The following is a 27,983-nucleotide window of genomic DNA, read 5'->3' on the forward strand; positions in this document are numbered from 1 at the left end:
TTATCCGCATATGATACTGATTTTTCCTCCGGCATAGCTTCCCAGAACACCTCATCCTGCATGTTATTCGGGTTATCTACCTCCGGTCTAGCATCCTGAACATCCGTTGGTACCGTAATCTTGATAAGTTCATCAATAACATTAATTCCCTTAGGACCCTGTTGATGATCCGACACAACTCCCCTACGCGGACAAAACGTTTTGCCGTCAATATTCAATAACCTAGCAGAAAAACCCTTATTAGGGTTTTGTGAGGAACACAATACATCCGGCGGCTTCACATGTCTAGAATCCACATCCGAAGACTTACTCTGACTAGAATCCATAACAAGTGAAAACAAGAAGCATGCAACGTGCAAAAGAAACGAACGAAGAACAAAAACCAAGCGATCAGACAACAAACCCTAGCAGGAACAAAACGAAAGAAAATAACCTTAAACTCGACGCCAAACGATTAGAAACCACGGTGAAGTCTAGTATCCTTACTCAGAAGGAACGACAACACCACAATTGCTAACCGGAATCAATCAAGAAGAAGATCAGAAGAAACGAAAGAACGAACGAATGCTAGGGTTTCCCTTGGTCGCCAAAATCGCCCAGAGCCATTCCGTACTATTGAACAGTTTACCATACATCCCCAATATCGTTGACTTAGAAAACCCTAAAATATGAACATATAAAAAGCTTAACAAATACATCAACATTGACATTTAGGTTTACAGATTCAACCTCCCTTATTCATATTGCAATGCAAAAACTCGACCTTTGCAACGTTTAATCCGTTCAGCCTCCCCTATTCGTATTGCAATGTTTAAAGCATACTTAATTGAAATTATAAAACTGAATTAAAAATTACTTATGATTAATACATAATTAAAATCATACAAAAAAGTATGCCATATTGGCATATTAAATGTCTTGGCTATAGAAGAGTTAAGTTTTCATAAACTTAATCTATGAACAAAAAGTTATACACTTATTGATTTCCCTAAAGATTTAGTGAAGAACACATTTTGTAGACGTTGTTGATGTTTTAAGGCATGACATGCATCAATGTAAGATTTGTATCTCAATGAATGCAACCAAATAATAATTTGGTAATAAGTGAATATCAATTATTAGCCCCTACCAAAGTTTTACCATGCCATATCTAGATGCAAAAATAAATAATGAATTGCTTTTAACATGTAATCGTTACAACTTACAAAGTTTATTGGTAGTTTCATCAATGGAGATCATGAGCAGCTACGTGTTTTTGGGATGGGACCCATCCAACAAACTTTTATAATTAAAAGGAATGTTACATGTTTAAAGGGCCATATCCCTAAGCTACCTAACACTGGCACACACAAAACATGCTTTAGGGACCCTATTAAAATGAAACCATACAATACCTACTATAATGAAAATTATAGTAGGAATAGTATCCTTCTCTGCTGACACGCTAATACAACCAATACACTAAAATAGCGAAATCATCAAATATAACAATAACATGAAGCAACCCAAGTACACATGGGCCTTCAACCAAATTTAACTTGAATCTCCACAGTGGACATCTTCACGGCTTCAATAACTAAGGCCCAAATAATAAAACCATCATGGGCCCAAACAGATAACTGGCCAAGCTGATACAAAAACCGGCGCCAATTACAAACATCAATCCACATGTGTTGGGACTTTAAACGGTGAGGCAGACAACAAAAAAAAAAGACCAGCGAATGATAAACAATAAAAACCAAGGGTCTAAGTGGGGCTTTTGTCTGGGCCTTTCGGCATATAAAGAGCATGCCATAAACCAGCGCTGAAATAAAAATAACCACCGGGATCTAATAGAGACAACCAACCCAAAAAACCAAACCGCTTCCATCTATCGACCAAAACCCATTGATTGCCCTACTTATTTATGCCAAAAAATAAAAGCTTTGCACTCGACGGGAACCACAATAAAACCAAAGATATAAAAGAACACAACCACACTAACCTAAACTTATATGTAGAACACATAATTATTTGCATTTAGGTAGTTTGGCTACCACAATGAACAAAATAAAAGTAAGAATCTATATAAAAAAAAAGCAATAACTTGTGCTGCAAAAGTTGTTTTATTGATTAAAGTTTTACCATCTTCCCCAAAGAATATCCGAAAATTGTATCCTATATTTATTCCCTTCTACCCATTTCAAAAAAGAGGGAGGGGGGTGGGGAATTGGGAGGGATTTCCCAGCTAGACCAATTCAAACCCGAAGCACATAACACAAAAATAGTTCCAATTAGACACAGACTTGCAAAATGAAGTTCCTACATTATAAACACACCAATTAGTTAAGAAATTTACATTGTTGAATGGCAAAATGTTTCTCTTCTGTCAACTTAGCTTAGATAAGAGTCATCGCCTAAATACGAATGAGTGTAGTTACATTCCAATTTAGCGAGTTCCACGCCCTTTCGAGCTAAAACAAAGAATGACGGTCGTTTCTTTAAAAATTAAAATTAATAATAATAGTTTATATAAATATATACAACCTATTTATGATATATTTCGACCCGCTTCTTTTTGAGCGATGAAGCATTCGACCCGCTTCTTTTTTAGCGATAAAGCATTCGACCCGTTTCTTATTAAGCGAAAAAGAATTCGATCCATTTTTTAAAGCCGAAAAATCATTCTACCCATTTTTTAAGCAATATATTATCTATTTTTTTTTACATATTTTACCTATCAGAAAAAAACCCAAAGAATCTCAGGTTATTGAAACTGATCCAGTTGGCCTGTGTAGGAAAACTTTCCCTTTTGACCCGTTTAATAGAACTGACTCATTTGACGTTTAAGAATAACTGATCGTTCAACCTGTTTAATAAAACTGGCCCACTTGATCCATTTAATAAAGCGAATCGATCAACCTATTCTATAAAGCTTACCTGTTCGACCCATGTAATAAAAACTTTAGAGTTATGCGGCACACAGACACAAAAATGATGGAATAAATCAAAAGTGTTAATGACCACTGATAAAAACAATGATGGCTTTTCTCTGGTCCCTTAGGCGATTTTGGCGACTACTCAAGAAACCCTAGTTTTGCTTCGTTCGTTCCTACTGATCTTCTTCTTGATTGATTTCGGTTAGCAAGTGGGGTGTTGTCGTTCCTTCTGAGTAAGGATACTAGACTTCACCGTGTTTTCTAATCGTTTGACGTCGGGTTTAAGGTTATTTTTTTCTTTCGTTTTTTCTGCTAGGGTTTGTCGCCGGATCGTTTGGTTCTTGTTATTTCTCTTTCTTTTTTGCACGTTGCATGGTTCTAGATCTTGTTTGTCATGGATTCTAAGCAGTTCAAGCAATCGGATATGGATGCTAGACTTGTTAAACCGCCGGATATATTGAGCGCCTCGTTAAACCCTAATAAGGGTTTTCAGGTGGCTAATGAAAACGCTGATGCAACTCCGGGTTCAACGCCAGGCACTGCTCCGATACGTGGAATTGGATTACGGGTCACAAACATTGAAGGTAATACATTGCTGCCAAGGAGGGGATTATATTCCACGAATAATCCATCGATCCTTGATGGGTTGGAGGCAATATCTTTACCTGTGGAGAATATGTTTGCTGCTGGAGGATCGTCGTCGAGGGCTGCTACGGGTCAACCTGATACTGTGCATGATGAGCCTTTTTGGGATACTTATAAGGCAGAAGAACCAGTCTCGTATGCTGAAAAAGTGCAGTCAAATCGGAGGAAAACAGAGGTAAATTTCAGACTTATGGAACCAGTTGAGACAAGGGAGGGTGCGGACATTGTTATTCCTAAAGAAGTTGTCAAGCAGGTTCAAGATAAGTTTGAGAACGTGTTATATGGTTACTTTCTTGGAAATAGATTACCGTTTCCAGTAGTTGAATATTATGCAAAGAATGTCTGGGCCAAGTATGGATTTGTTAAACTCATGATGAACTCAGATGGATTCTTTTTCTTTAAATTTGATTCTAAAGATGGTATGACGAAGGTGTTGGAAGGAGGGCCATGGCTTATTCGTAAAGTTCCTTTATTTTTGAATGTGTGGTCGCCTAAGGTTAGTCTAAAGAAAGATGGGATTAAAAATGTTCCAGTATGGGTTAAGTTGCACAACGTTCCAATTTCAGTGTACACGGGTGATGGTTTGAGTCTGCTAGCATCCAAACTAGGGGTTCCAAAAAGATTGGATTCTTACACTGCTGATATGTGTGTTGAGAATTGGGGTAGGAGTAGTTATGCGCGAGCCATGATTGAAGTCAGTGCGGATAAAGATCTTAAAGACCATATTATCCTAGCTATTCCAAAGATGGATGAGGAGGGGTATATAACTGAACGTGTAAAGGTTGAATATGAATGGAAACCCCTTCGGTGTGCGACATGTTGTTTATTTGGGCATGATGAGAATACGTGCAGTAAGGTGGATAGGGGTAAACTTAAACAGGTAGTCGTTGATGATGAAGGATTTGTTACGGATAGGAGGAGGGTAGCGAAGCGGTCATATCTGCAAAAGAAACAAAAACCCAAAGTGATTTATCGGCCCAAGCTGAATACGATTGGGGCAAGTACATCGGGCACAAAGGAGGATAAAATAGAAAATGCTGTGTCAACTTCTTCAGGCGCAAAAGGGTCGGGTACATTCAATGTAAAAATTTCGAATGCCTTTGATGTCCTTGATTCAGCAGAGGGGGATGGATATGAGAGTAGACCGGGTAATTCACATAACAAGGATAAAAAAGGTGGTGATACGGTGCATGAAATAGACGAGATTTTAGACGAGATTCCAACGGAGATGTCAAAATTTATGAGGAATGCGAATCAGGATACTCAAGCTGAGGGGGCAAGCACTCCCGGTCACATCGGTTTGAATGGATAGTATTATGTCCTGGAACATAAGGGGATTGAACCGTCCCCTGAAACAAAGTGAGGTTCGTGTTCTAGTAGCTGAAAATAATTTAAAAGTTTGTGCTATCTTAGAGTCTCATGTTGATGTTACGAAACTGGTTAAAGTTTGCAAAAATGTGTTTAGAAAATGGAATTGGACTTCAAATGGTGGTCAATGTAGTCGAGGCACTAGAATTATCTTGGGTTGGGATACGGATTCAGTAGATCTTATGGTCTTGGCTCAATCGGACCAAGTCATACATGTTCAATTGATTTTCAAGGCTAATGGGAAAGTTCTCTTTGGTTCGTTTGTGTATGCCGAAAATAAGTATCAGGAACGGAGGGCCCTATGGGATGATCTTTGTAAGCATAATAGTCTGTGTTATGATAAGCCCTGGTTCGTGATGGGGGATTTTAACACCACTCTTTATCATGAAGACTCGCTTTATGGGCCGTCGAAGCATACTATTAGTATGAGGGAGTTTAATGATTGTATCCAGAAGGTGGAGCTGCTTGATATCAAAGGCCACGGCCTTCACTATACTTGGACCCAAAAACCAAAAAATGGCATCGGACTCTTGAAGAAGATCGATCGAGTAATGGGTAATCTTAAGTTCCTCGAGAGTTTTCCAGACGCTTATGCCTTGTTCCAGCCGTATAGAGTGTCTGATCACTCTCCATGCATTTTAAAGACGAACAATAGTGTGGCTAAACGGGCTAAACCGTTCAAGTTTCCTAACTTTATTACCGCTAAACCTGAGTTTAGAAAGTATGTGGTTCAGGAATGGTCGAAGAGCATTGATGGTGTTCATATGTTTTCGGTTATGAAGAAACTAAGGAACCTTAAGCCGTATATGAGAAGAATTTTGTTTGATCAGGGGAATCTCCATACAAAGGTGACTGAGTTGAGGAAAAAATTGGACGACATCCAGATGATGATTGATAAAGACCCTCTTGATGCTAGTTTACGGCAAATGGAGGTTCAATGTCTTCATGAGTTTCAATCAGCGGCATATGATGAGGAGAGCTTTCTGAAACAAAAGTCTAAGGTGGAATGGTTATGTGCTGGTGATTCGAATACAAGTTTCTTTCATAATATGGTGAAAAGCAGGAATGCAAGATGTAAAATTCATAGTATTCTGGATGCTTCGGGTAATCGGTATGATGGAGATGGTGTTGTGAATGCGTTGGTTTCTCATTATTCTAATTTTTTGGGTGTGGAATACCCGGTTGAATCGGTAAGCTTGGAGGATGTCTTCACCAATGTTCTCTCGGCTAATGTTGCGGGTTATATGGTGCGTCAGGTTACCCGTGAGGAGGTTAAGCAGGCTATGTTTAGCATTAGTGAAAATAAAGCCCCAGGCCCTGATGGGTACACTTCAGCGTTTTTTAAGCATGCATGGGATATTGTGGGTGACGAGGTTACTAATGCGGTGTTGGATTTCTTTGATAATGGTCAACTGTTGAAACAAATAAATCATACGATTCTGGCATTGATTCCTAAGAAAGATACGGCGGATTCAGTTTTGGACTATCGTCCAATCTCTTGTTGCAATGTTCTGTACAAGTGCATAAGTAAGATTATTACGGATAGAATAAAGGGTAGCCTGGAGTCGCTTGTGGGGATTAACCAATCCGCCTTTGTGCCGGGTAGGAAAATATCTGATAATATCCTTCTCACTCAAGAGCTCATGCACAACTACCATTTAAATAGAGGTCCTCCGAGATGTGCTTTTAAGATTGATATTCAGAAAGCTTATGACACGGTAAATTGGAGTTTTTTGGAGATAGTTCTTCAGCGGTTTGGTTTTCATAATAAGATGGTTAAGTGGATCATGACATGTGTAACCACGGCTTCGTATTCGGTCAGTATTAATGGTGATATCCACGGTTACTTCCCGGGGAAACGTGGCCTTCGTCAAGGGGATCCCATGTCGCCTTACTTATTCACGCTTATCATGGAGGTGCTCTCTTTATTACTTCAAAAGGCGGCGGAATCTTCGTTTAAATTTCATGCTCACTGTGCTAAGCAGAAAATCATTAACGTCTCATTTGCGGACGATTTGTTTATCTTTGTAAATGGTGACATCAGCTCGGTTAACAAGGTTAAAAATGCTCTTGAGTTGTTCACTAGTATATCCGGCTTAGTTCCGAGCCCTTCAAAGAGCACGGTTTTCATGTGCAACGTTCCTCCATCGGTTCGTCAGCAGATTCTGAGTGTTATGCCCTTTCAACAAGGTAATCTTCCTGTTCGGTATCTTGGGGTTCCGCTTATTACCACTAGGCTGAATTTTAAGGATTGCAAGATCCTTGTTGATCGGTTGGAACATAAAATCACGAGCTGGATGAATAAATCTCTGTCATTTGCGGGTCGGCTCCAACTTATAAATTCGGTCCTCTCCTCAATGCACATATACTGGGCCTCCGTTTTTATTATTCCTGTTCGTATCATTCATGATCTAGAGAAAAGAATCCGAAGATTTTTATGGAATGCGGGAACTGATAGTAGAGTTCGAGCGAAAGTGGCTTGGAAGGATGTTTGTTTACCCAAAAAGGAAGGTGGTTTAGGCATTCGTAGTATTGCCGATGTCAATAAAGCTTTAATTACCAATCATATATGGAGTATTATCACTAAACGGAAATCTTTATGGGTAAGTTGGATTCACTCTTATAAGCTGAAAGGCAAGTCTTTTTGGGATATTCCGAGTCGAGGAAACATGAGCTGGGGGTGGAGGAAAATCCTCTCCATTCGTGAGTTGGTTCGACCGCATGTTTGGTTTACTATTCGAAGTGGGACTCAAACAAATGCATGGAGTGATAATTGGAGTGAATACAGCCCGCTTAGATCCTTTATTACGCCGAGACACATTGCCAATGCAGGTTTTAACCTACAGTCTTCTGTTGCGGATCTGATTGATGATCACTCTCAATGGAAATGGCCTCAAGCTTGGAATGACTTGTACCCGGTTTTAATTAACTTACCGGTTCCGACTCTAGATCAAAATATGGAGGATAGAATCAGTTGGAAGGATCGGGAAGGAAACAAGTGTAGCTTCGGATCTGGGGTGGTGTGGGATTCTATACGCAACAGGGATGGAATCGTTTCGTGGGCAAACATGGTGTGGTTCGCTCAATGTATCCCGAGACATTCGTTTCATATGTGGCTTGTGTGCAAAGATAAGCTAAAGACGCAAGACAGATTGGCGGCATGGGAAGCAGGAAGCGAAACTAACTTAAGGTTAATGTGTTGTCCTCTTTGCAGGTACGGCCGGGACTCGCGTGATCATCTTTTCTTTCAATGTTCCTATGCGTCTAAAATTTGGAACAATGTAAAGACAATGGTGGATTTGGATAGTGTGTCTGACCAATGGAGCTCTATTATGGTATGGATGGCTCAATATGCTGATTCGAAGACGTTGGTTCATGTTATTTGCAAGATTCTTATAGCAGCATCTTCGTATTTTATTTGGCAAGAGAGAAACAACCGATTATTTTCTCAAAATTGCCGAACTCCCGAACAGGTGGCGCAGGTGATACTTCATACGGTCCGGTTAAAAGTGATGGGGTTCAAAAAGGACAGCAATCCGGGGAACAGGAGAGTTTTCGAGAAATGGAAGATCTCTACAGAGAATCAGCTAAATGATCCAGGCTAAATGAATTAACTAGAGTCTTGAGTTGTCTAGTTTAGTTGTGGCCGTTTTTGGTTTTGTTGTTCTGGGTTGTTTCTGTAGTTGGTTGTGTTTGTTTTTGGACTGCCTAGTCTTGGTATGCCAAGTCTAGTAGTGTGTGCCAATTCTTGTCACACCCTGTTTTGTTTTTTGATGATATATAAAATTCACCGGGGTAACCCTTTACCCAAAAAAAAAAAAATGTACCAGCTTAGAACTGACCTATTTAAACCACGCGTTCGAGCCTTGTTAAAAAATACTTACTTTTATAAAAACTCATCAGTACCCTACTGTTGCATTCGTGTTCCTGAGCACCTCAATGTTGGTTATTGTGGGTTCCAACCTTTGAGCCGTGAGCATGCTCGTGAAGCTAGCCGTGTAGCTCTGTGTGATGATTAGTGCCACAAAGAGCCACACAACCACCACCATTCTTGACAAATTGCTATGTAACTTGTCACCTGTAAATGAGTATAATCGTAAGTAATGAGTAACAGTAAAACGCTTCATGAACAACCATGGCTGGTTTGATAATTTGGATTTAACAGGTATAACCATCTCCAAACCTGACTCGGTGTACAGTTGAGTGAAATCCAGATAGTCCAGCTGGCTTGACCTGATGGCTACATCACCAGCTACTGCATCGAATTTCTGCTAAAAAAAGATCATAGAAGAAACTACCAAATCATGATGTGCATATATAGTGCCTTAATTATAATAAGAAGTATTTGTATCAAGTATATGTTCACGCAAAACAAAAATCACTGTAAACAAATTACCTTTAAAGGTATTTGTATCATGAGTTCATCATAAGAACCATTGAATGGTATATGTTCAAACGATCCAGCCTATTCAAAGGAACAACAGCATCATCATAATCATTGTAAAAGAATTAGTAAACCGCTTAAAAGATTAAGTACGACACCTTAAAGCTTATCTTTGACCGGTCAGCAGATGTTATGCCACGAAGAACCGAGGTAATGAGGCTTAGTTTTTCATTCCAATTTAGCGAGTTCCACACCCTTTCGAGCTAAAACAAAGAATGACGGTCGTTTCTTTAAAAATTAAAATTAACAATAATAGTTTATATAAATACAACCTATTTATGATATATTTCGACTCGCTTCTTTTTAAGTGAAAAGGTGTTCGACCCGCTTCTTTTTGAGCGATAAAGCATTCGACCCGCTTCTTTTTTAGCGATAAAGCATTCGACCCGTTTCTTATTAAGCGAAAAATCATTCGACCCATTTTTTAAGCAATATTTTATCTAATTTTTTTACATATTTTACCTATCAGAAAAAACCCAAAGAATCTCAGGTTATTGAAACTGATCCAGTTCCCGTGTAGGAAAACTTTCCCTTTTGACCCGTTTAATAGAACTGACTCATTCGACGTTTAAGAATAACTGATCGTTCAACCCGTTTAATAAAACTGGCCTACTTGATCCATTTAATAAAGCGAATCGATAGACCTATTCTATAAAGCTTACATGTTCGACCCATGTAATAAAAACTTTAGAGTTATGCGGCACATAGACACAAAAATGATGGAATAAATCAAAAGTGTTAGTGACCACTAATAAAAATGTACCAGCTTAGAACTGACCTATTTAAACCAGGCGTTCGAGCCTTGTTAAAAAAAATACTTGCTTTTATAAAAACTCATCAGTACCCTACTGTTGCATTCGTGTTCCTGAGCACCTCAATGTTGGTTATTGTGGGTTCCACCCTTTGAGCCGTGAGCATGATCGTGAAGCTAGCCGTGTAGCTCTGTGTGATGATTAGTGCCACAAAGAGCCACACAACCACCACCATTCTTGACAAATTGCTATGTAACTTGTCACCTGTAAATGAGTATAATCATAAGTAATGAGTAACAGTAAAAGGCTTCATGAACAACCATGGCTGGTTTGATAATTTAGATTTAACAGGTACAACCATCTCCAAACCTAACTCGGTGTATGGTTGAGTGAAATCCAGATAGTCCAGCCGGCTTGACCAGATGGCTACATCACCAGCTACCGCAAAAAGTAAGCTGGCAAGACAGGCGAGTCGATCAGTAAGTCTTTAACAATATAACTCAAAAAGTAAGCTGGCAAGACAGGCGAGTCAAAACTGTTTGTTTCAAAAAAGTATAAAATTTGGTGCAAGGGAAAACGGGTTCAGAACCATATGGGCTTGAGTTAAAAGAGCTCGTTTAAACATCAAATGCAATGTTATTCAGAAATAATCCTTGCAAAACGGGCAGGCGGGCCATATAAACTAACGGGTCAAAACGGACCATTTCAATAAAGTATCAATTGGGTTCGTGACAAACTTAAATCGAACCAATTCGTTTATAAGTAAATGTTCGTATTGCCACCTTTACTTGATTAATGTTCTTTTATTTACTTGGGAAGCAAAAGTATTTGTAGAATTTTGATTCATGTCTGTTCAATATGCTGCACTGCAAAACCACCAATACCTGCAGCATCAACATACTTCTTTAACATAAAAAAAAACTACAAATCATGTTCCCCGCAACTTATGTTATCCGTTTGCCAAAACTTAAACAAATAAACGAATTATGGAAAAGTAGAAAGGTAAACTTCAAGGGGATGGCAAAGTGGTAAGCAAGTGAGCCTCTCGTACCACTGGTTTTCTGCCTTTAACCATTTGAAGGCCACCTACATAGCGCGTAAGCTGCGTTTTTTTCAAGAACTCGTTAGCGGGGTATTGGTGGGGGTGTCATGAGCTTTCCAACAACGGTTTCTAGTGGTTATCAAAAAGTCCATAAAAGATCACATCATGTTTCAAACCAATTAAGGAGGTTGAAATAAAGAAATAAAAAAACAGTAACTGTTACTTCATACATCAAAAAAAGTCAATACATCAAAAAAAGTCAACCAAAGAAAACCATTCCTTTGACTATCTTGATTTCCAAATCAAAATAATCATATTAGACCCACTTTCCACACATTAGAAGCCAAAAAAGTACAATTTTTTTTCCTAATATTAATCAAACCCAAAAGAAAACATACAACACTAAACCACACTTGATAAATCAAAGAAGTCCTGAAAAAAAAAACAATTTCTTTAATCATCAGAACCCCAAAAAATCACAAAAAAATTCATCACACACCCACAAAAAGTTCCACTCTTTTTCACATATCAATCAATGAAGAACCCTAAACATAAAAAAAATAAAAAAAGCAAACAAATTAATAAAAAAACTTACATCTTCAATAGGTTTAAGAGAAGAGAGTGAATCCCCATAGAAAACTCCAATCCCCCATGACCGTTATTTGTTCTTTTATATCCTATAAACAGGTAAAAGACACACCCATTTTAATTCTAATATTCACTTGGTTAAATGCGAAAAATCAAAAGAACATCATTCAAAAAAATCGGAAATAAATAACTTCTTTACGGGCAGCCAAATGAAAAGGTGTTGCCCCTTTACCATCTCTAATATTCATAAATCTTAAGAATCCCCTTAAACCCTTAATTTAATTTACAAAATTCAAGTACAGATCATAAAAAAAAGTATCATAAGTCCTTGAAATTACCTTTAAGTGAAAGAAATCTAGCCGTCGTCGTCGACGTCGCCAGTGCTCTAATCGGAACCCAAACATCACCACTGGATGGATGGCTCCAACCACCACTTGTTTCCATTGTCTCTCTCTCTCAAGCTTTAAACTTTTCTGAAGATTTTAGGGTTTCTCGATGGACGGCTGAAAGAAAGGAGAGTAACCAACACCACAAGTTTCATAGGATTGTAAGATTAAAAGGTTGAATAATCGATGTAAAAAACAATAAACATACCTAGATTCAATTCCACTGGTTACACTTCAGGGATTCCATTAATCGTTTTGATGAGAATCGACTCTGCTAGAGATTAATCAGTGTATAAGACAATCACAGATGTATGAAATCGCTATCTCCATGAAAGAAAATGAAAGAGTTAGGGAGAGATCAGAGATGTTCAGGAGGATTAAAGAAAAATTAGGGTTTTTGAATGATAGGGATGAAAAGCGTGTCTAAGAAGCCGCGTGAAAGGAAAATAGAGGAAAAGAGAATGGCGCCCAAGATGAATTCTCTGGCCAAAGAGGGTGTCCACATCACCCAATTGATTGCCTAAGAAAAGGACATGTGGCATTAAGTGTATTTTTGTAGTATAATAGGTAGATTAGTGATGTGCGTAATTTATCCACATTTGAAAGTTACACAAGATCATAGTAGTTAAATTGCATTGATTAAGGTTAGTTAAAAATAGGATATGTTCAGTATGCTAAAATAATAAAAATACAACTTCAATGGCTTGGGCGATTTTGGCGAATTCTGAGAAACCCTAGCATCTTGTTCATCTGATCTTATTCTTGATTGATTTGGGTTAGCAATTGTGGTGTTGTCGATCCTTCTGAGTAAGGTTTCTAGACTTCTACCGTGGTTACTAATCTTTTGAAATCAGGTTTAGGGTTCTTCGTTTCGTTTTTTCTTGCTAGGGTTTGCCGCCAATCTGCTTGGTTGATTTCTGTTTTTCGTGCGTTGGTTTTTCGTTGCTTGATTTGGAGTGGGAGGCGGATTAGGGTTTTGATTATTACGTGTCCGTCGTCAAGGTTTTGGGTCGTTGGTTTTGTTCTTCGTAAATTGTTTCTTGCCGACCAGCTAGGGTTTACGTCTGCATGTGAGTGGTGTCGTACGAATATGAGCACAGAACCGCCTGACATTAATGACAATTATTGGAAACCGTCTTTGAATGCTGATATTCGCAATCCTCATCTTGATGATTTGAAGGCATGCAATGAGTTTTCTCCTGGGAGCTCCCCTGGTACGGCCCCTGTGCGAGGGATTAGTTTGAAAGTTACGAACATAGAAGGGAACACCATGTTACCAAGAAGGGGGCTATACTCTACTGATAACATCTCCATCCTTGATGGTTTGGCTGCAATATCCAAACCGGTGATAACTGATGAGTCAAGACCATCGTATGCGGATAGGGTTAAGAACACAACTCTGATGAAGCGTGAAGTCAATTTCAGAAAGCTGGATTCTCAAGAGGTTTTGCAAGACGCTGATGTTGTCATTCCTAGAGAGGTTATCCGCAAGGTACAAGAGAAATTTGATAATGTTCTTTATGGATATTTTCTAGGTAATCGTTTGCCGTATCCTGTGGTTGAATATTATGCTAAGAACGTGTGGGCAAAGTTTGGTTTTGCAAAAATTATGATGAACTCGGATGGTTTTTTCTTTTTCAAATTTGATACCAAAGAGGGGATGACAAAGGTGTTGGAGGGTGGACCTTGGCTTATTAGAAAAGTTCCGTTGTTTTTGAATGTTTGGTCTCCATCCGTGAGTCTAAAGAAAGAGGGGATCAAATCGGTCCCGGTTTGGGTTAAGTTGCATAATGTGCCTATATCAGTCTACACGGATGATGGGCTGAGTTTATTAGCATCTAAAATAGGTACGCCGAAAAGACTTGATAGTTATACGGCAGACATGTGTGCTGATAATTGGGGGAGGAGTAGTTTTGCTCGTGCTCTAATTGAGGTGAATGCTGATAATGAGTTAAAGGAACATATAATAGTGGCAATACCGAAGTTAGATGAAGACGGGTATATTACGGAAAGAATTAATGTGGAGTATGAATGGAAACCACATCGGTGTGCGACATGTTGTGTTTTTGGTCATAGTGATCTTACATGTGCCAAGAATGTGAACGAGAAAAAGAAACAAGTGGTAGTGGATGAGGAAGGGTTTGTTACGGATAAGAGGAGAACGGCTCGGGGTGGAACTATTCAAAAGAAACAAAAAGCGAAATTTATTTACAGGCCGAAATCCAACAAAACTGGTACAAGTACGTCAGGCACGAAGGATAGTAACAGCGACAAAGCGGGTCCAAGTACTTCAGGCACCAGGTCGGGTACGGTTAATGTAAAAACGTCGAATGCTTTTGATGTTCTTGATTCTGGAGAGGGAGATGGGAATGAGAGTATACCTGGTAACGTCGATGGCAATAATGAGAAGGATGGTTACTCGGATCATGGTATAGATGATATTTTAGATGATATGCCGACGGAAATGGCCAAGTTTATGTCCAATAAACAACAAACTAACTTTTCTGAGGGGGCAAGCACTCCCGGTGCCACGGGTTTAAATGGGTAGCTTAATGACTTGGAATATTAGGGGCTTGAACCGGCCCCTGAAACAAAGTGAGGTTCGAACTATTGTCGCGGAGAACAAGCTAGAGTTATGTGCGATCCTTGAGTCGCATGTCAGTATTGGTAATTTAGCTAAAGTTTGTAAGTTTGTGTTTCGTAATTGGAATTGGACCTCCAATGGTGGTGTTTGCAGCCGTGGTACAAGAATTATTTTAGGATGGAATGCGGATAATCTAGACGTTATGGTCCTTGCTCAAACGGATCAAGTTATGCATATTCAGATTCTTTTTAAGGCTAGCAAAAGAGTTTTATTCTGTTCGGTTGTCTACGCGGAGAACAAGTATATAGATCGACGAGCACTTTGGGCCGATCTATGTAAGCATAAGATTTTTTGTCATGATAAGCCGTGGGTGGTGATGGGGGACTTCAATTCTGCACTCAATATTGAAGATTCGTTATGCGGGGTCTCTAAACAGTCTATTGGCATGCGAGAGTTTCAAGACTGTATTCAACAAACTGAATTGATGGATATAAATGCACATGGGCTGCAATATACTTGGAATCAAAAGCCTAAAAGTGGTGTCGGCTTATTAAAAAAGATAGACCGTATAATGGGAAATGTGACGTTTTTGGACTTGTTTCCCTCAGCTTATGCGTTGTTTCATCCATTTCGGGTTTCTGATCACACTCCATGTATCCTTAAAATCCTCGGCTCCAATGGGTCTCGGCCAAAGCCATTTAAGTTTCCGAACTTTATCGCTACTAAGCCGGAATTTAAGGACATTGTTAATATGGAGTGGACGAAGAATGTGGAGGGGATTGCCATGCTTTCGGTTGTGAAGAAGTTAAGGAACTTAAAACCAAGCTTGAGAAAGTTATTTTTTGATCAGGGAAACTTGCATGTGAAAGTTGATAAGTTGCGAAAGGAATTAGATGACATTCAGGCCCAAATGGACAGTAATCCGTGGAATGTGCACTTGCGTCAAAAGGAAGCTCAATGTCTTAAAGATTTTCAAGCGGCTGCCTATGATGAGGAGTGTTTCCTGAAACAGAAATCTAAGGTAGATTGGCTCTGTGCTGGAGACTCAAACACTAAATATTTTCATAACATAGTGAAAACGAGGAACGCTAGAGCTAGGATTTATAGTGTCATGGATACTATGGGGGTGAGGCATGAGGGTGAAGATGTTGCTGATACTATGGTGTTGCATTATTCAAATTTTTTGGGTATGGAGCACCCGGTTGGGACAACCAATATGGAAAACTTGTTTACTAATGTTCTTAGTGATGAAGATGCGCTCCACATGATTCGACCGATCACTCGTGAAGAGGTTAAGAATGCCATGTTTAGTATTGGTGAGGATAAGGCTCCCGGGCCGGATGGGTACACTTCGACATTCTTCAAGAAAGCTTGGGAGATAGTGGGGAATGAAGTTACTGATGCGGTTTTACAATTTTTTGAAAACGGAAAACTTCTTAAACAGATTAACCACACCCTTCTTGCTTTACTTCCGAAAAAGGACATACCGGACTCGGTGTTGGATTATCGACCGATTTCATGTTGCAACGTTGTGTACAAATGTATTAGCAAGATTATTACTGATCGGTTAAAAGGTAGTCTGAGTTCGCTGGTGAGCATTAACCAGTCAGCTTTTGTTCCGGGAAGAAAGATTTCGGATAATATTCTCCTCACGCAGGAATTGATGCACAATTATCATTTGAATAGGGGCCCGGCCAGATGTGCGTTCAAAATTGATATTCAGAAAGCATATGACACGGTCAACTGGAGTTTTTTGGAGGATGTTCTATCTCGGTTTGGTTTTCATCGTACAATGGTGAACTGGATAATGACGTGTGTGTCCACGGTCTCGTACTCATTATGTATTAATGGGAGCTTGCATGGTTATTTCAGGGGAAAACGAGGTTTAAGGCAAGGTGATCCAATGTCACCCTACTTATTTACGCTAATTATGGAGGTCCTATCACTTTTGCTTAAACGTGCGGCTAGTACGTCTTTTAAATTTCATGCCCATTGTGCTAAGGAGAAGATAATTAACGTGTCGTTTGCGGATGATTTATTTATCTTTGTGCATGGTGATGTGGTTTCGGTCAAGAAGATCAAGGAAGCGCTGGAAATTTTTACTAACATCTCAGGTCTCGTGCCTAGTCCAGCTAAAAGTACGGTCTTCTTTTGCAATGTTCCTCACTTGATTCGACAGGAAATTCTGGATGTTATGCCTTTTCAGGAGGGTGTTCTGCCAGTCCGATATCTGGGGGTTCCGCTAATCTCATCAAGACTCTTGTATAAAGATTGTACGATCCTTATTGAGCGTATGGAGAAAAAGATTGTTAATTGGGCAACTAAAGCATTGTCTTTTGCTGGTCGTTTACAACTTATTAATTCGGTTCTCTCCTCGATGCATATCTATTGGGCCTCTGTGTTCATTATTCCGGCTAGAGTTGTTAAGGAGCTTGAAAAGCGTATTCGCAGATTTTTATGGAATGCGGGTTTGGATGGTAAAACTCGTGCTAAAGTGGCTTGGGAAGCAGTGTGTTTGCCGAAAACTGAAGGGGGTTTGGGCATTCGAAGTATTTCGGATGTTAACAAATCACTTATGGCAAACCATATTTGGAGCATCTTAACTAACCGGGATTCTATATGGGTTCGGTGGATTCAGAAGTATAAGCTTAAAGGTCGAAATTTTTGGGAGGTTCCGTGTCGTGGGAGTATGACTTGGGGATGGCGAAAAATTTTATCTATCCGTCATATTATCCGGCCTCACATCTGGTCATCTATTCGGAGTGGTATCCAAACTAACGTTTGGAGTGATATGTGGTGTTCTCTAAGTCCGATTAGTGCATTTATTTCTCCTCGGGCCATCGCCAATGCCGGGTTCTCGTTACAATCTTCTGTTGCGGATGTTATTGACCACAATGGTCACTGGAAGTGGCCGCAAGCATGGCTGGATCTTTATCCGGTTTTAATCACGCTTTCAGTCCCAAATCTTATTTCTGGTACCGTGGATCGTTTGGAGTGGAAGGATTTGAATGGCAAATTGAGCGACTTCCAATCGGCTCAGGTTTGGAACACCATTCGGAGTAGGGAGAATCAGGTCATGTGGTCTAATATGGTGTGGTTCGCTCAATGTATTCCGAGGCATTCGTTCCATTTATGGCTGCTGTTTCGTAATAAGTTGAAAACACAGGACCGATTGACAGTTTGGGAAGCAGGTAGTCTCACAAACTTAAATTTGATGGCTTGTCCGTTATGTTACGCGGATCGTGAGAGTCGAGAGCACTTGTTTTTCCGTTGTTCTTTTGCGGATCAAGTTTGGAATAATGTTAAGACTTTCGGTCAGTTGGGGAGCGTTGATAACTCGTGGGATTCACTACTTAGTTGGGTGGATCAGAATTCCAGCTCGAAGAAAGCGGATCACGTTATTTGTAAGTTGCTGATTGCTGCGTCCTCGTACTATATCTGGCAAGAGAGGAATAACAGAATCTTTAAAAATCAGAAGCGAACGGTAGAGCAAGTAATTGAGGTAATTAAAAATTCGGTTCGGTTCCGTTTGATGGGATTCAGATTCCGGCTGGTTTCAACGAAGAAAAGGATTTTCAAGTTGTGGAAGATTGAAGAAAATGAAGATAATGTGGCGCGTCCAGGCTAATTATGTCTAGTTGTTAGGCGTTGGTTTTTTGGTTGTTTGTTTTGGTTGTCGTTGAGTGCTTTTTTTTCTGGTTGTGTTGCTTGTTGTCCTAGGCTTGGCTGTCAAGTCTAGTTGGTGTGTCGTATTGATACACCCTTGTTATTATTTGATTCATTTATAAAATTCACCGGGGTAACCCTTTACCCAAAAAAAAAAAATAGGATATGTATAAAGAGGAGTGTTTGTTTGGGTCACGCGGTTTATCATAATTAAATTTGTTACCAAAATCAAAATACTTAATAGTGACATCGTCTTTGTTGATGTCAATTTATTCAAACAAAGATAATAAACCGGTTGTACAAGAAAGATAATATTATCCGGTTTTATAACTTTTTTAATGGCGAAACTTCTATAAAATATAATAGAAACCGGGCTAGCAAGAAACTGAAACCCGAAATTACAGAATTACGTCTTGAATGTTAAATTTGCACCATCTATGTCACACCCTGATTTTCCGGAGGGCCCGGATTTGGGGTATGACAAATTGATATAGATATTCACAATTAACACAGCGGAAGTCTTGAGAGTATAAAATAATTATTACAAATTACAAATGTTCAAAAGTTCAAAAATAATATACAGACCAAAGTGTATAAAAGATCCACAGGCGGATCGGATAACAAATGATTACATATAAACCAGTAGGCTTCTTGCATGGAGATGCAAATTCCACTAAGCAATTACCAGGCAGCTTCCAACCTATTTACGTACTTTGTAACCTTCGCTTAGTCTTTTGAAGATACGTCAGTTTACACCGGTAAATACAAAAAAAAAAAAAAAACCCGACACATTTTGAAAATATTTCAAAAATGATTTTATATACCATAGGTATATCAATTTTCATAAATAACTTGGGACAAACTATATCTCTTGTTATCAGTATTACATGCTTGTCAATACATATGAGGCCCGGAAGTAAACTCCGAGAGATGATTAACCGACACACCACTTTAACTCATAAAAGGGTATCCCCATTAAAGGGTAAGAAAATATTTTATCATAGCATTAGCATATGTCTGGTGTATGCCTACACCCCATGCTTAGGTCGTGGCCACTTGCAATTAAATGAGCCGATGATATCCAGGACACGGTCGCATTAACCATAAATATTTAAATTATCAAGCAAAACGAATTAAAACGGGTTATTCGGATTTTGGACACAAAGGTCATTGATCCTATACCCGACCAAGCGGTAATAATTTACCGTATCCCAAGCCCGTATAGGGAAAATAGGTTAAGATTATTTACCTAGGTTAAGTCTTTTCAATCCAAAGATAAATATAAGCACAGTCATTCAGACAAAACAACTAACAAGGTTGACATTTACTGGACGCCCTTAGTCTGGAATGAATGAATTTATTATCCATTAGAATGTTAACGGGTCTTTATTCAAGTCATAAGACTTGGACCGGTTGACTAATATAAAGAAAACGGTACGGTTCGCTAGATTAAGTGGTGACCGGATAGAATGTGGTTTAAACCCTCACAGGTACAATGACTTGTATAATATAGGGCAACCAATAATATATTCTGATTAGAAGTGAAATTGAAGGAATTTGACCCAATTCGGTTAACTTACATAAACTAAGTTACATAAGTCAACCGTATGCGCATAGGAAGTATCGGGTGATCGGATGAGTCAGTGTCAAGTTCATTATGCTAAAACAAGTTTAATATGTTACTACATCAGTAGGTATTACAAATTTTAAGTTCATTATGGTTTAAAACCATTTTATGCTCAAAAGGGCATTTTGGTCAATATTATGGCATAATACATGAACTTGCGTAAAACCCAACAACTGATTAGGATCAAATGGTATAACCTCTGAGGGTTATTCCATACATTAATATGATCATAATATAACTTCAAATTAGTAGCTAACTTAGCTAAATCGGGCCAGAATCGAAAGTCAAAGCAGAAGTCAAACTGCTTGACTTTCGGTTGTAAACCGAACTATAAACTAGAAATGACGGATTGAACATGCTTTAACATGTTCTAATACGTTATACCAACTGATATAATGTCAAAAATTGGTGTTTAGATGTTTATAAGTTCATTTTATACATTTTCCAAAAAACTGCGTTTTGACTTTCATTTTAACATAACTTTGACTCGTCATTTGACCAACTTAACGTGATCTTCAGGAGGTGCCCTCATAGGGGATTATCACCTGCCATATTACGATCACGTAGCCAGGTTCAATTCGAACATTGGCTTGACCGTAACGGTCTTAACCGAAAGTCAAAGCAAAAGTCAATTTGGTTGACTTTCGGCTAATTACTTATCCTAGAACTATTAAAGAGCTATGAAAGAACACTTACAAGTGTTCCAGGAGGAATATGAACTTAGTGGTAGGCTTCCTTTTGATCAGGAAACAACTCCAAGAGTAGGTTAGAGAGAAAGAAATGAATAAGCAAAGAAATTGTTGAACTTTGGTTGCTATTTATAGTAGAAATGTGCTCATAGGATGATGCCATGTGTTGGCATTGGTTCTAGGATGATTCCAGGTAAATTATAAGGTGTTAGAAGCTGAAGGATAGTTCAAATTCGTGAGCTAGATGGAAATACATGCAGGCTGCCATGGCAGACTGCCAATTCTGCCAGCTGCACTCCTTACGCACCGTAAAGGGTGGCAGCTTACGGTCCATAAGGACCTAGCGCGCATGCAGATTTAAACTGCTTACGGTCCGTAAGGTATTAAACCTTATTGTCCGTAACCGACTACAAGTGACAATGAATTATTTACCTTATGGTCCGTAAGGCTTTAAGCCTTGCGGTCCGTAAGGGTCACCTAGAGGCCAAATAAATTGGCATGTTGATATAAATGGTCCCTCCACAACCAATCTTCCACATTTTTTCACATTTAGTCCCTTTCGTCCAAATAACTTGGCACAATCGAGAGTTGATCGGACACGTGTTGCCATATAATTCGATAAAATTTTCGAGGTGTTACAATCTAGACCAATTAATATTACACTATTTCGATCTACTGCTAATCCAAAAAAAGAGTTTTCTTTGATCATGTCCGTCGTTGTTGTGAAGTGGATATGTTTGTTGTCGAAGATGTTCTCGTTTCTCACCTTCCATATCTCCCAAGCCGTAGTCATTATAACCTCTCCAACGACTTTCTTCGACTCTTTTGACTCGTTCATTTCTTTAGTCATGAGGAATAGTTGTTTCAAATTACGATCTTCGTTCGGGAATGGTACCTTCAACCACACCAAAAAGGACCACCATATCGATTTAGCGATCCAGCAATCCCAAAGAATGTGTTCCACCGTCTCCTCCCCAAGACCACATCTCACACATAATAAGTCTCTGGTAATAACTCCCCTCAAAGCTAAGTTCGTATTTGATGTAATTCGTTTCATCGAAGCTCTCCATGCGAATAAATTTATTTTAGGAGGAAGCCAATTATTCCAAAATGGCTAATAAGAATTGTTGGTTGGATGAGTGCATCCAATCTTTTTGCTCTAATAATTGCCACTGTCAACATCTCCTTATCATTGTTCCAAGCCCAAAATTCTGCTCCACCCTTCATTGAAAAACTTTCAAGAATATTTTTTAAAGAGCCTAGTTGCTCCCCTTCATTCCCCCTTATCGGCTCCCTATCCCAACTCCAAACCCATTTATAATTTTCGTCCAGAATCAAGTGGTCGCTAACCATTGCATCTATATTAGAAGCAATTTTGAAAAGTTCCTTGTACCAGTCTTTAAGCGGTCCCGATCCACACCAATTGTCATGCCAAAATAGTAAATTTTCACCTGTGCCCCACCACTCCTTTAAGATTAACCCGAAGAGACAAATTCAAAGCCACCATATACTTTTCTATTGACCCAATATCTTTCAAAATTCCTAGAAATATTCTACTGAAAGTGAAAGCCTACGTACCATTTTTATTTGCGTGGATGCTTTTAGTGACTCGGACCCATAAAGCATTGTTCTCCATTTTGAGCTTCCACCACCATTTAGCAAGAAGACCAAGGTTTAAACTTTTGATATTACCAATGCCCAACCGACCATGTCGTTTAAGGCTAAGCATTTTATCCCACGCCACCCATTAATTTTCTTGCCTCCATTATTAGAAACCTATATGTAAGGCCCCCAAACCGGGCATCTTACTGTCTGTCACATCATAGTGTACTGTTTAAAAAATAAGACATTACTCAAAATACACAGCGGAAATTTTCGATTAAAAATAGTACATGATTTATTTAAACTTGAAATGTTATTCAATCGTTAACAACTCGAATGCCTTCCACCCATCATGAGTAACCCCATCCGCTAACCAAGAGCAACATCGACTCAAATCAAACGCCTTCAAAACAATCTAACATACATGCAAAAGTCAGCTATGCTAAGTGAGTTCTAATAGTTGAAGTTAAAGCATTTAAAACACATCATAACTACTTTATTTGAAATCTAAAATACCATCTTTGCAAAATCACCATTGTTAATTACAATACGTTATCAACATTTTAAAGTTTAACGACTCTAACATGTCACCTGAAAAGACCCAAATCTCACCCATAATCAAGGTCCAATCATCCTATACGTAATCCCTTCTAGTGTGGATCAGATTACTTAAACATCAAAGGACGACCCTGTGACAACTCGGACTTTAGACCTACCTTGTGTAACGTATGTGAACGTGTTATGATTACGAGCTTTGATTTAAATGAATGTTATGTTATTATGTGCTACGTGTATTGCGTATTTAATGTGTTTGTTTGTTAATGAAATCGAATCGCACAACACACACGGCCCAAGGGCAGCCCAAGCGGATGGGCCGGCCCACTCCCTTATGCGCACCAAATTAAACACTTTAGGGACTTGCTTGTTCTCATTTGTTACCAAAACTCACATTACACACACACTCAAACCCTAGCTAATCTCTCTCTCTCTCACGCACAACCGGACGGCACAAGCAAGAATCGGATCACCTCTTGTAATCGGTTAGTGTTTAATTGTGTTTTAGTTATTGATTGATTGCATGATTGCATGAACGATTAGGAATGTTGATTTAGTTTGTCGATCGGCCGGACGTGTTTATTAATCGGCCGGACGTGTTTGTTGATATGATTCGGATTATGATGTGATAATGTTAGATTGGATGATTATGTCTAAATGTTCATGTAATCGGATGATATTGAATTCGAACGATATGCTTAGTGATGTTCTTGTTGATGTTAATTGGTTTGTTAATCGACCGAACATGTTGTTAATCGGCCAGACATGAGTGATAAATCGGTTAACATGATACATGTTCGGATTCGTTAATCGACTGTTATGCTATGCGATTCGGACCGTCAACTGGATGATAACCGGATGCATGTTCATATAAATTGTTAGAGGTTGGCTCATGATATGATATTAGGGTTCGTTAGGGTTCTTGATAAAATACCATGTTTAGTCGATAATTGGGTTAATTGATTTGTGGATCGGTGTTAATTGATAACTGTTAAGATGTTAATTGATTTGGTAAATTGGAAACTGTTATGTGATTGTAACCGAATGCTTAATATCCGGATATTCAACCGATCGCACAAGGGTAAGCATGAACTGGATCACACGAGTGATAGAATGGACCGAGTAACACGGACTGTCCATACCCACTGTCCGCACGGGCGGAACTGCTCACTCGCACGAACCAACTGCTCGCACGAGCTGACAGTCCGCACGGATTGTCACTCGCACGAACTAACCATCCGGACAGAATGTTGAACCGGGCGGATTGACACTCGCACGAACTATCAATCCGGACGGACTGACAGTCCGCACGAACTGTCACCCGGATGAATTGTCACTCGCACGGATCGTCCATCCGGACGGACCAATTGCCACCCGCACGATTCACCATCCGCACGAAATGTCACTCGCATGATTTAATTGATTTGTATGGGCCATGAACTTTGTATGCTGCAATTTGTTAACTCTGTGTAACCATACGTGCTTTACATAAACCGAACCTAACTTGTATAAACACCATGATAGGACGTGATTGACCATTACTTGCTACTATACTCTTTGTGTATCTGCCGAGCAAATCAAGGTGAGTTCACACAGCCAAGGCATGGGATTCCCGGGTTGGGAATTGGGTTGGATATGTTATTGTTAAAAGAGTTACTCGTACTTACGCATTCTCTAGACTATAGACCATCGTCCTCAAGATAGTCAGGACACGTTACGTAAAGCCTACGTAACCCAGTATGTTTGCCATCTGTCTCCCGGGTCGGGAGGACACGTTACGTAAAGCCTACGTAACCCAATACCATCCACTGGCTTCCAGGTCGGAAGGCCACGCTGCGTAAAGCCTATATAGCCCCCACGCGTACCACTGTCCTCGGGGAAGGGCACGTCACGTAAAGCCTACGTGACCCTGTACGTTTTCCTGTTCTCGGTAAAGAAGAACACATGGTCGGAAGTTAGTCTAGTAAGTACCGTTAATGAGAAGCCCTTATTAGCCAGGATAAACATGGGAAACCCCCACCTTTAGTACACACTAGTATGGGAAGCCCCCACTAGCTATACTTATGCACTATGTTATGAACTTACTTTCTGTGAACTCGCTCAACTAGTTTGTTGATTATTTGCTGCATGCCTTGCAGGACCTTAGGTACATTACGGAGCTTGCACAAGGAGGAGCAGGTCGTTGTGGGATTTGGATTCATGAACGTTATTCGAACTTATAATTATTTTGAGATTACATACTATGCTTCCGCTATTTAAACGATGTTTGGTTTTGGAACATCAATCATGTCATGATGATTTACATTGATTATTTTTACTTTTAAATGCTATGTTTGATATGATTGATGGCTTGATCCTGGTCAGTCACGCCTCCAAGCGGTGGTACTCCGCGTGTGGATTTTGCCCTCAAAGCATCTTAGTCCATAGGCCGATTAACCATACAGAGCCGTATCTAGGGCATAACAATTAATGGCCTAAAAACTTAACTGTAACTTAATTTCGTCCGACAACTACCCAATTTAGCATCACTCGACAACTGCATAACGGACATCATTCGTCACCCGTGTGACATTTGCATATTTTCAATCATTGTACAATTTCGATCGTTTTCGTATTTAATAAAATGTTATATTTTATTTACGAAATACAGATTGTACGATCGAGCGAAACGATATTCACGACATTTTCGGAACAAAATCCAAGTCACACATGCCTTAACACCTTTATATAACCTAAATATTAGGTTAAAGGGGTTAAAATTGGCAGAAAAAAAAGTGGTAATACAAGTCCAAGGGTCAAAACTGTCAATATGTGAAAGAATATGGGTTCAGAGGGTCTTACAAACTGTAAGACCCCATCCTTACGGTCCGCGAGGGACACCCAGCACAGCAGTTTTGCAGCTGGCATTCTCAGCTGCATTAGTTGGCCCCCAAGTCGTGATTTTTGCCACTTCTATTCTCCTTTGGACAACTAGGAAGACACTAAGCATTGCCTTAACACCTAGATGGGCACTTGTCTTGATCACTATAAATAAGTGATCAAGTTGTTCATTTCAACTTGCTCATTTCCAAATTCCTCCTCTCTTCTCTTGGAGCTTGTTTCCATCAATTGGAAACCTCCTACTGAAGTTAATTCATTCCTAGAACACAAGTAAGTGTTCTCTCCTAGTCTATTTCATTATTTTGGCTATTTATGAGCCAAAAGTCAAACAGTTTGACTTTCTGTTTGACTTTCGGTTCTGACCATTTTGGTCAAGTTAAAGTCCAAATTGAACTTTGCAACGTGATCTTAATCACCAAGGTATTAATCCCTTACGATTGCACCTTCTGATTCCTAGGTTTAATAGGCGAAATGACGAGTCAAACTTTTACGAACTAAAAGTAAAAAAATGCATAAAAGTGCATTTACGACGAAAACATTTTCTTTTTGGGTAAAGGGTTACCCCGGTGATTCTATTATAGACAACCGCCAAATAAGTACAAGTAGTGAGGATGAGCTCCCCACTAGTTCATATACAGGACATGCCCCATATATGTAAGCAAAAATCAAACAAACCAAGTTACCACCTCAATCTAGCCTACTACAATCATGATAATGACTAACTAGTAGACAAACGAAAAAAAAAAACAAACAAATGACGTCAACCGCCATCATCAAAAATGAAATTGCTACCAACCGGCAGCCCCTTAGCATGAAACAGAAGCCACCTATCCATTGGACAACTTTATGTGAGAGGTACTTGCCCCTGTACTGGAAGACGTAGGATGTGTACCCGATGTCATAAACTCATTCGTTTCATCATAGACAACCTCTACCTCGTCATCGTCAGACTACTCATTTAGCTCACGTCCCCCTTTATATCTCCCCTAGAAGGAACCCCCGTTCCCCCCCCCCCCCCCCCCAACAAACCCAAGAGCACTAAACGAATTGTGTGTTTGAACCTTGGACGAACTAGTGCACCGCGCATTCACGTAGGAATAACTCACTGCCTTTTTCTTTTTATCCACAGGTCTATATTCAAACTTGGGCTTTTGATTGTTAACTTGAAAACCGCTCTTCTTTACATTCTTCTTTGTCTTGACTACCGTATAACCATCCTCATCTACTTTCAGACTGTTTGTAGGAGGTTTCACTGTCGATCGAATGCATTTTGCACACTCCTCAGAATCATGCCCAAATACACAACAGTGGGCACATCTCGGGGGTTTCCATTCATATTCCACACGAATAGTCTCATTGACATACTTGTTCTCATCCAACTCAGGAATAGCTATGGTTAGGACCTCTTTAAAATCATGTTCAGCAGAGATATCAATGAGGGCCCTGGCATAGCTACTTCGTCCCCAAGCCTCGTTGCACATATCAATAGTATACGAATCCAACCGCAAAGGAGAACCAATTTTAGACGCCAACATACTTAACCCATCATCAGTATACGCCACTAGAGGAACCTCATGCAATTTCACCCAAACCGCAACCTTTTTAATATCTTCTTTTTTAAGAGTGTTTGTAGGGGACCAAGTGTTGAGAAAAAGAGGTTTGTTCCGAATCAGCCAAGGACCCCCTTCAAGAACATTATTCATACCCTGACTATCTTCAAACTTGAAGAAGAAAAACCCATTCGAATTCATCACAATTTTCTGAAAACCATGTTTTTTCCAATTTGTTTTCAGAAAATATTCAACAACCGGATAAGCGATTCTATCCCCCTGGAAGTAACCATAAAGAGTATTTGCTAACCTGCTGTTAACCTGACGAACAGAATCAATTGGTAAAACTACATCCACTCCTTCCAAGGAGACATCCGACTTTAGCGACTTAAAATTAATTTTAGGAGTTTGATCAGCCATTGGCCTTCCTATCATTTTTATCATCATTCTGATTCTGATTTGAATCACTACCCCGCTTAATATCACCCTGCTCGAACTGTTCATTTAAGACCACATCTGCATAAGATTGGACTTGAGCATTATCATCATGTTTCTGATTTTAAACTCGAGGAGGACTAACATCATTCAACGGTAGCACAAAAGCTACCTTTCGCTTGTCAAAGACCTTCGCATAATTCTGATTGGGAGAATCAGAACTGCCAATAATATGTTCAGAATCATTAAGCG

The 27,983-nt window shown here is 39.4% G+C and overlaps 3 protein-coding genes across 6 annotated transcripts; all 3 read right to left on the reverse strand.

Moving 5' to 3' along the window:
* Positions 1–8,761: 8,761 nt before the first annotated feature.
* On the reverse strand, positions 8,762–9,478 carry LOC118492505 (glutamate receptor 2.9-like). Its single transcript, XM_035990628.1, has 4 exons — positions 9,474–9,478; positions 9,328–9,396; positions 9,115–9,199; positions 8,762–9,009 (listed from the first exon to the last, which is right to left on the reverse strand). Exons 2-4 carry the CDS (start codon positions 9,346–9,348, stop codon positions 8,831–8,833), a joined length of 285 nt encoding a protein of 94 aa, XP_035846521.1. The 5' UTR covers positions 9,349–9,396; positions 9,474–9,478; the 3' UTR covers positions 8,762–8,830.
* On the reverse strand, positions 9,474–12,604 carry LOC110935504 (glutamate receptor 2.6-like). 4 transcript variants are annotated; one of them, XR_004894086.1, is made up of 8 exons: positions 12,352–12,604; positions 12,096–12,260; positions 11,765–11,846; positions 11,179–11,229; positions 10,910–11,011; positions 10,497–10,582; positions 10,154–10,391; positions 9,553–9,578 (listed from the first exon to the last, which is right to left on the reverse strand). XR_004894086.1 is itself a non-coding variant. In XM_035990623.1 (5 exons), the coding sequence occupies exons 2-5, from the start codon at positions 10,972–10,974 to the stop codon at positions 9,554–9,556; spliced, it is 342 nt and encodes a 113-aa protein (XP_035846516.1). In that variant the 5' UTR covers positions 10,975–11,011; positions 11,179–11,351; the 3' UTR covers positions 9,474–9,553. The 4 variants fall into 4 exon arrangements, 1 of the variants encoding a protein (XP_035846516.1); XR_004894084.1 differs by having other exon boundaries at positions 10,486–10,582; positions 10,916–11,011; positions 12,352–12,601; XR_004894085.1 differs by lacking the exon at positions 11,179–11,229 and having other exon boundaries at positions 10,486–10,582; positions 10,916–11,011; positions 12,352–12,600.
* A 9,185-nt stretch (positions 12,605–21,789) lies between these two features.
* LOC110864661 lies at positions 21,790–27,716 on the reverse strand. Its single transcript, XM_022113803.1, has 2 exons — positions 26,853–27,716; positions 21,790–22,176 (listed from the first exon to the last, which is right to left on the reverse strand). The coding sequence occupies exons 1-2, from the start codon at positions 27,714–27,716 to the stop codon at positions 21,790–21,792; spliced, it is 1,251 nt and encodes a 416-aa protein (XP_021969495.1).
* Positions 27,717–27,983: the final 267 nt, after the last annotated feature.

This window comes from Helianthus annuus, chromosome 1 (genome assembly GCF_002127325.2).
Source record: "Helianthus annuus cultivar XRQ/B chromosome 1, HanXRQr2.0-SUNRISE, whole genome shotgun sequence".
NCBI classification, from domain to species: Eukaryota; Viridiplantae; Streptophyta; class Magnoliopsida; order Asterales; family Asteraceae; genus Helianthus; species Helianthus annuus.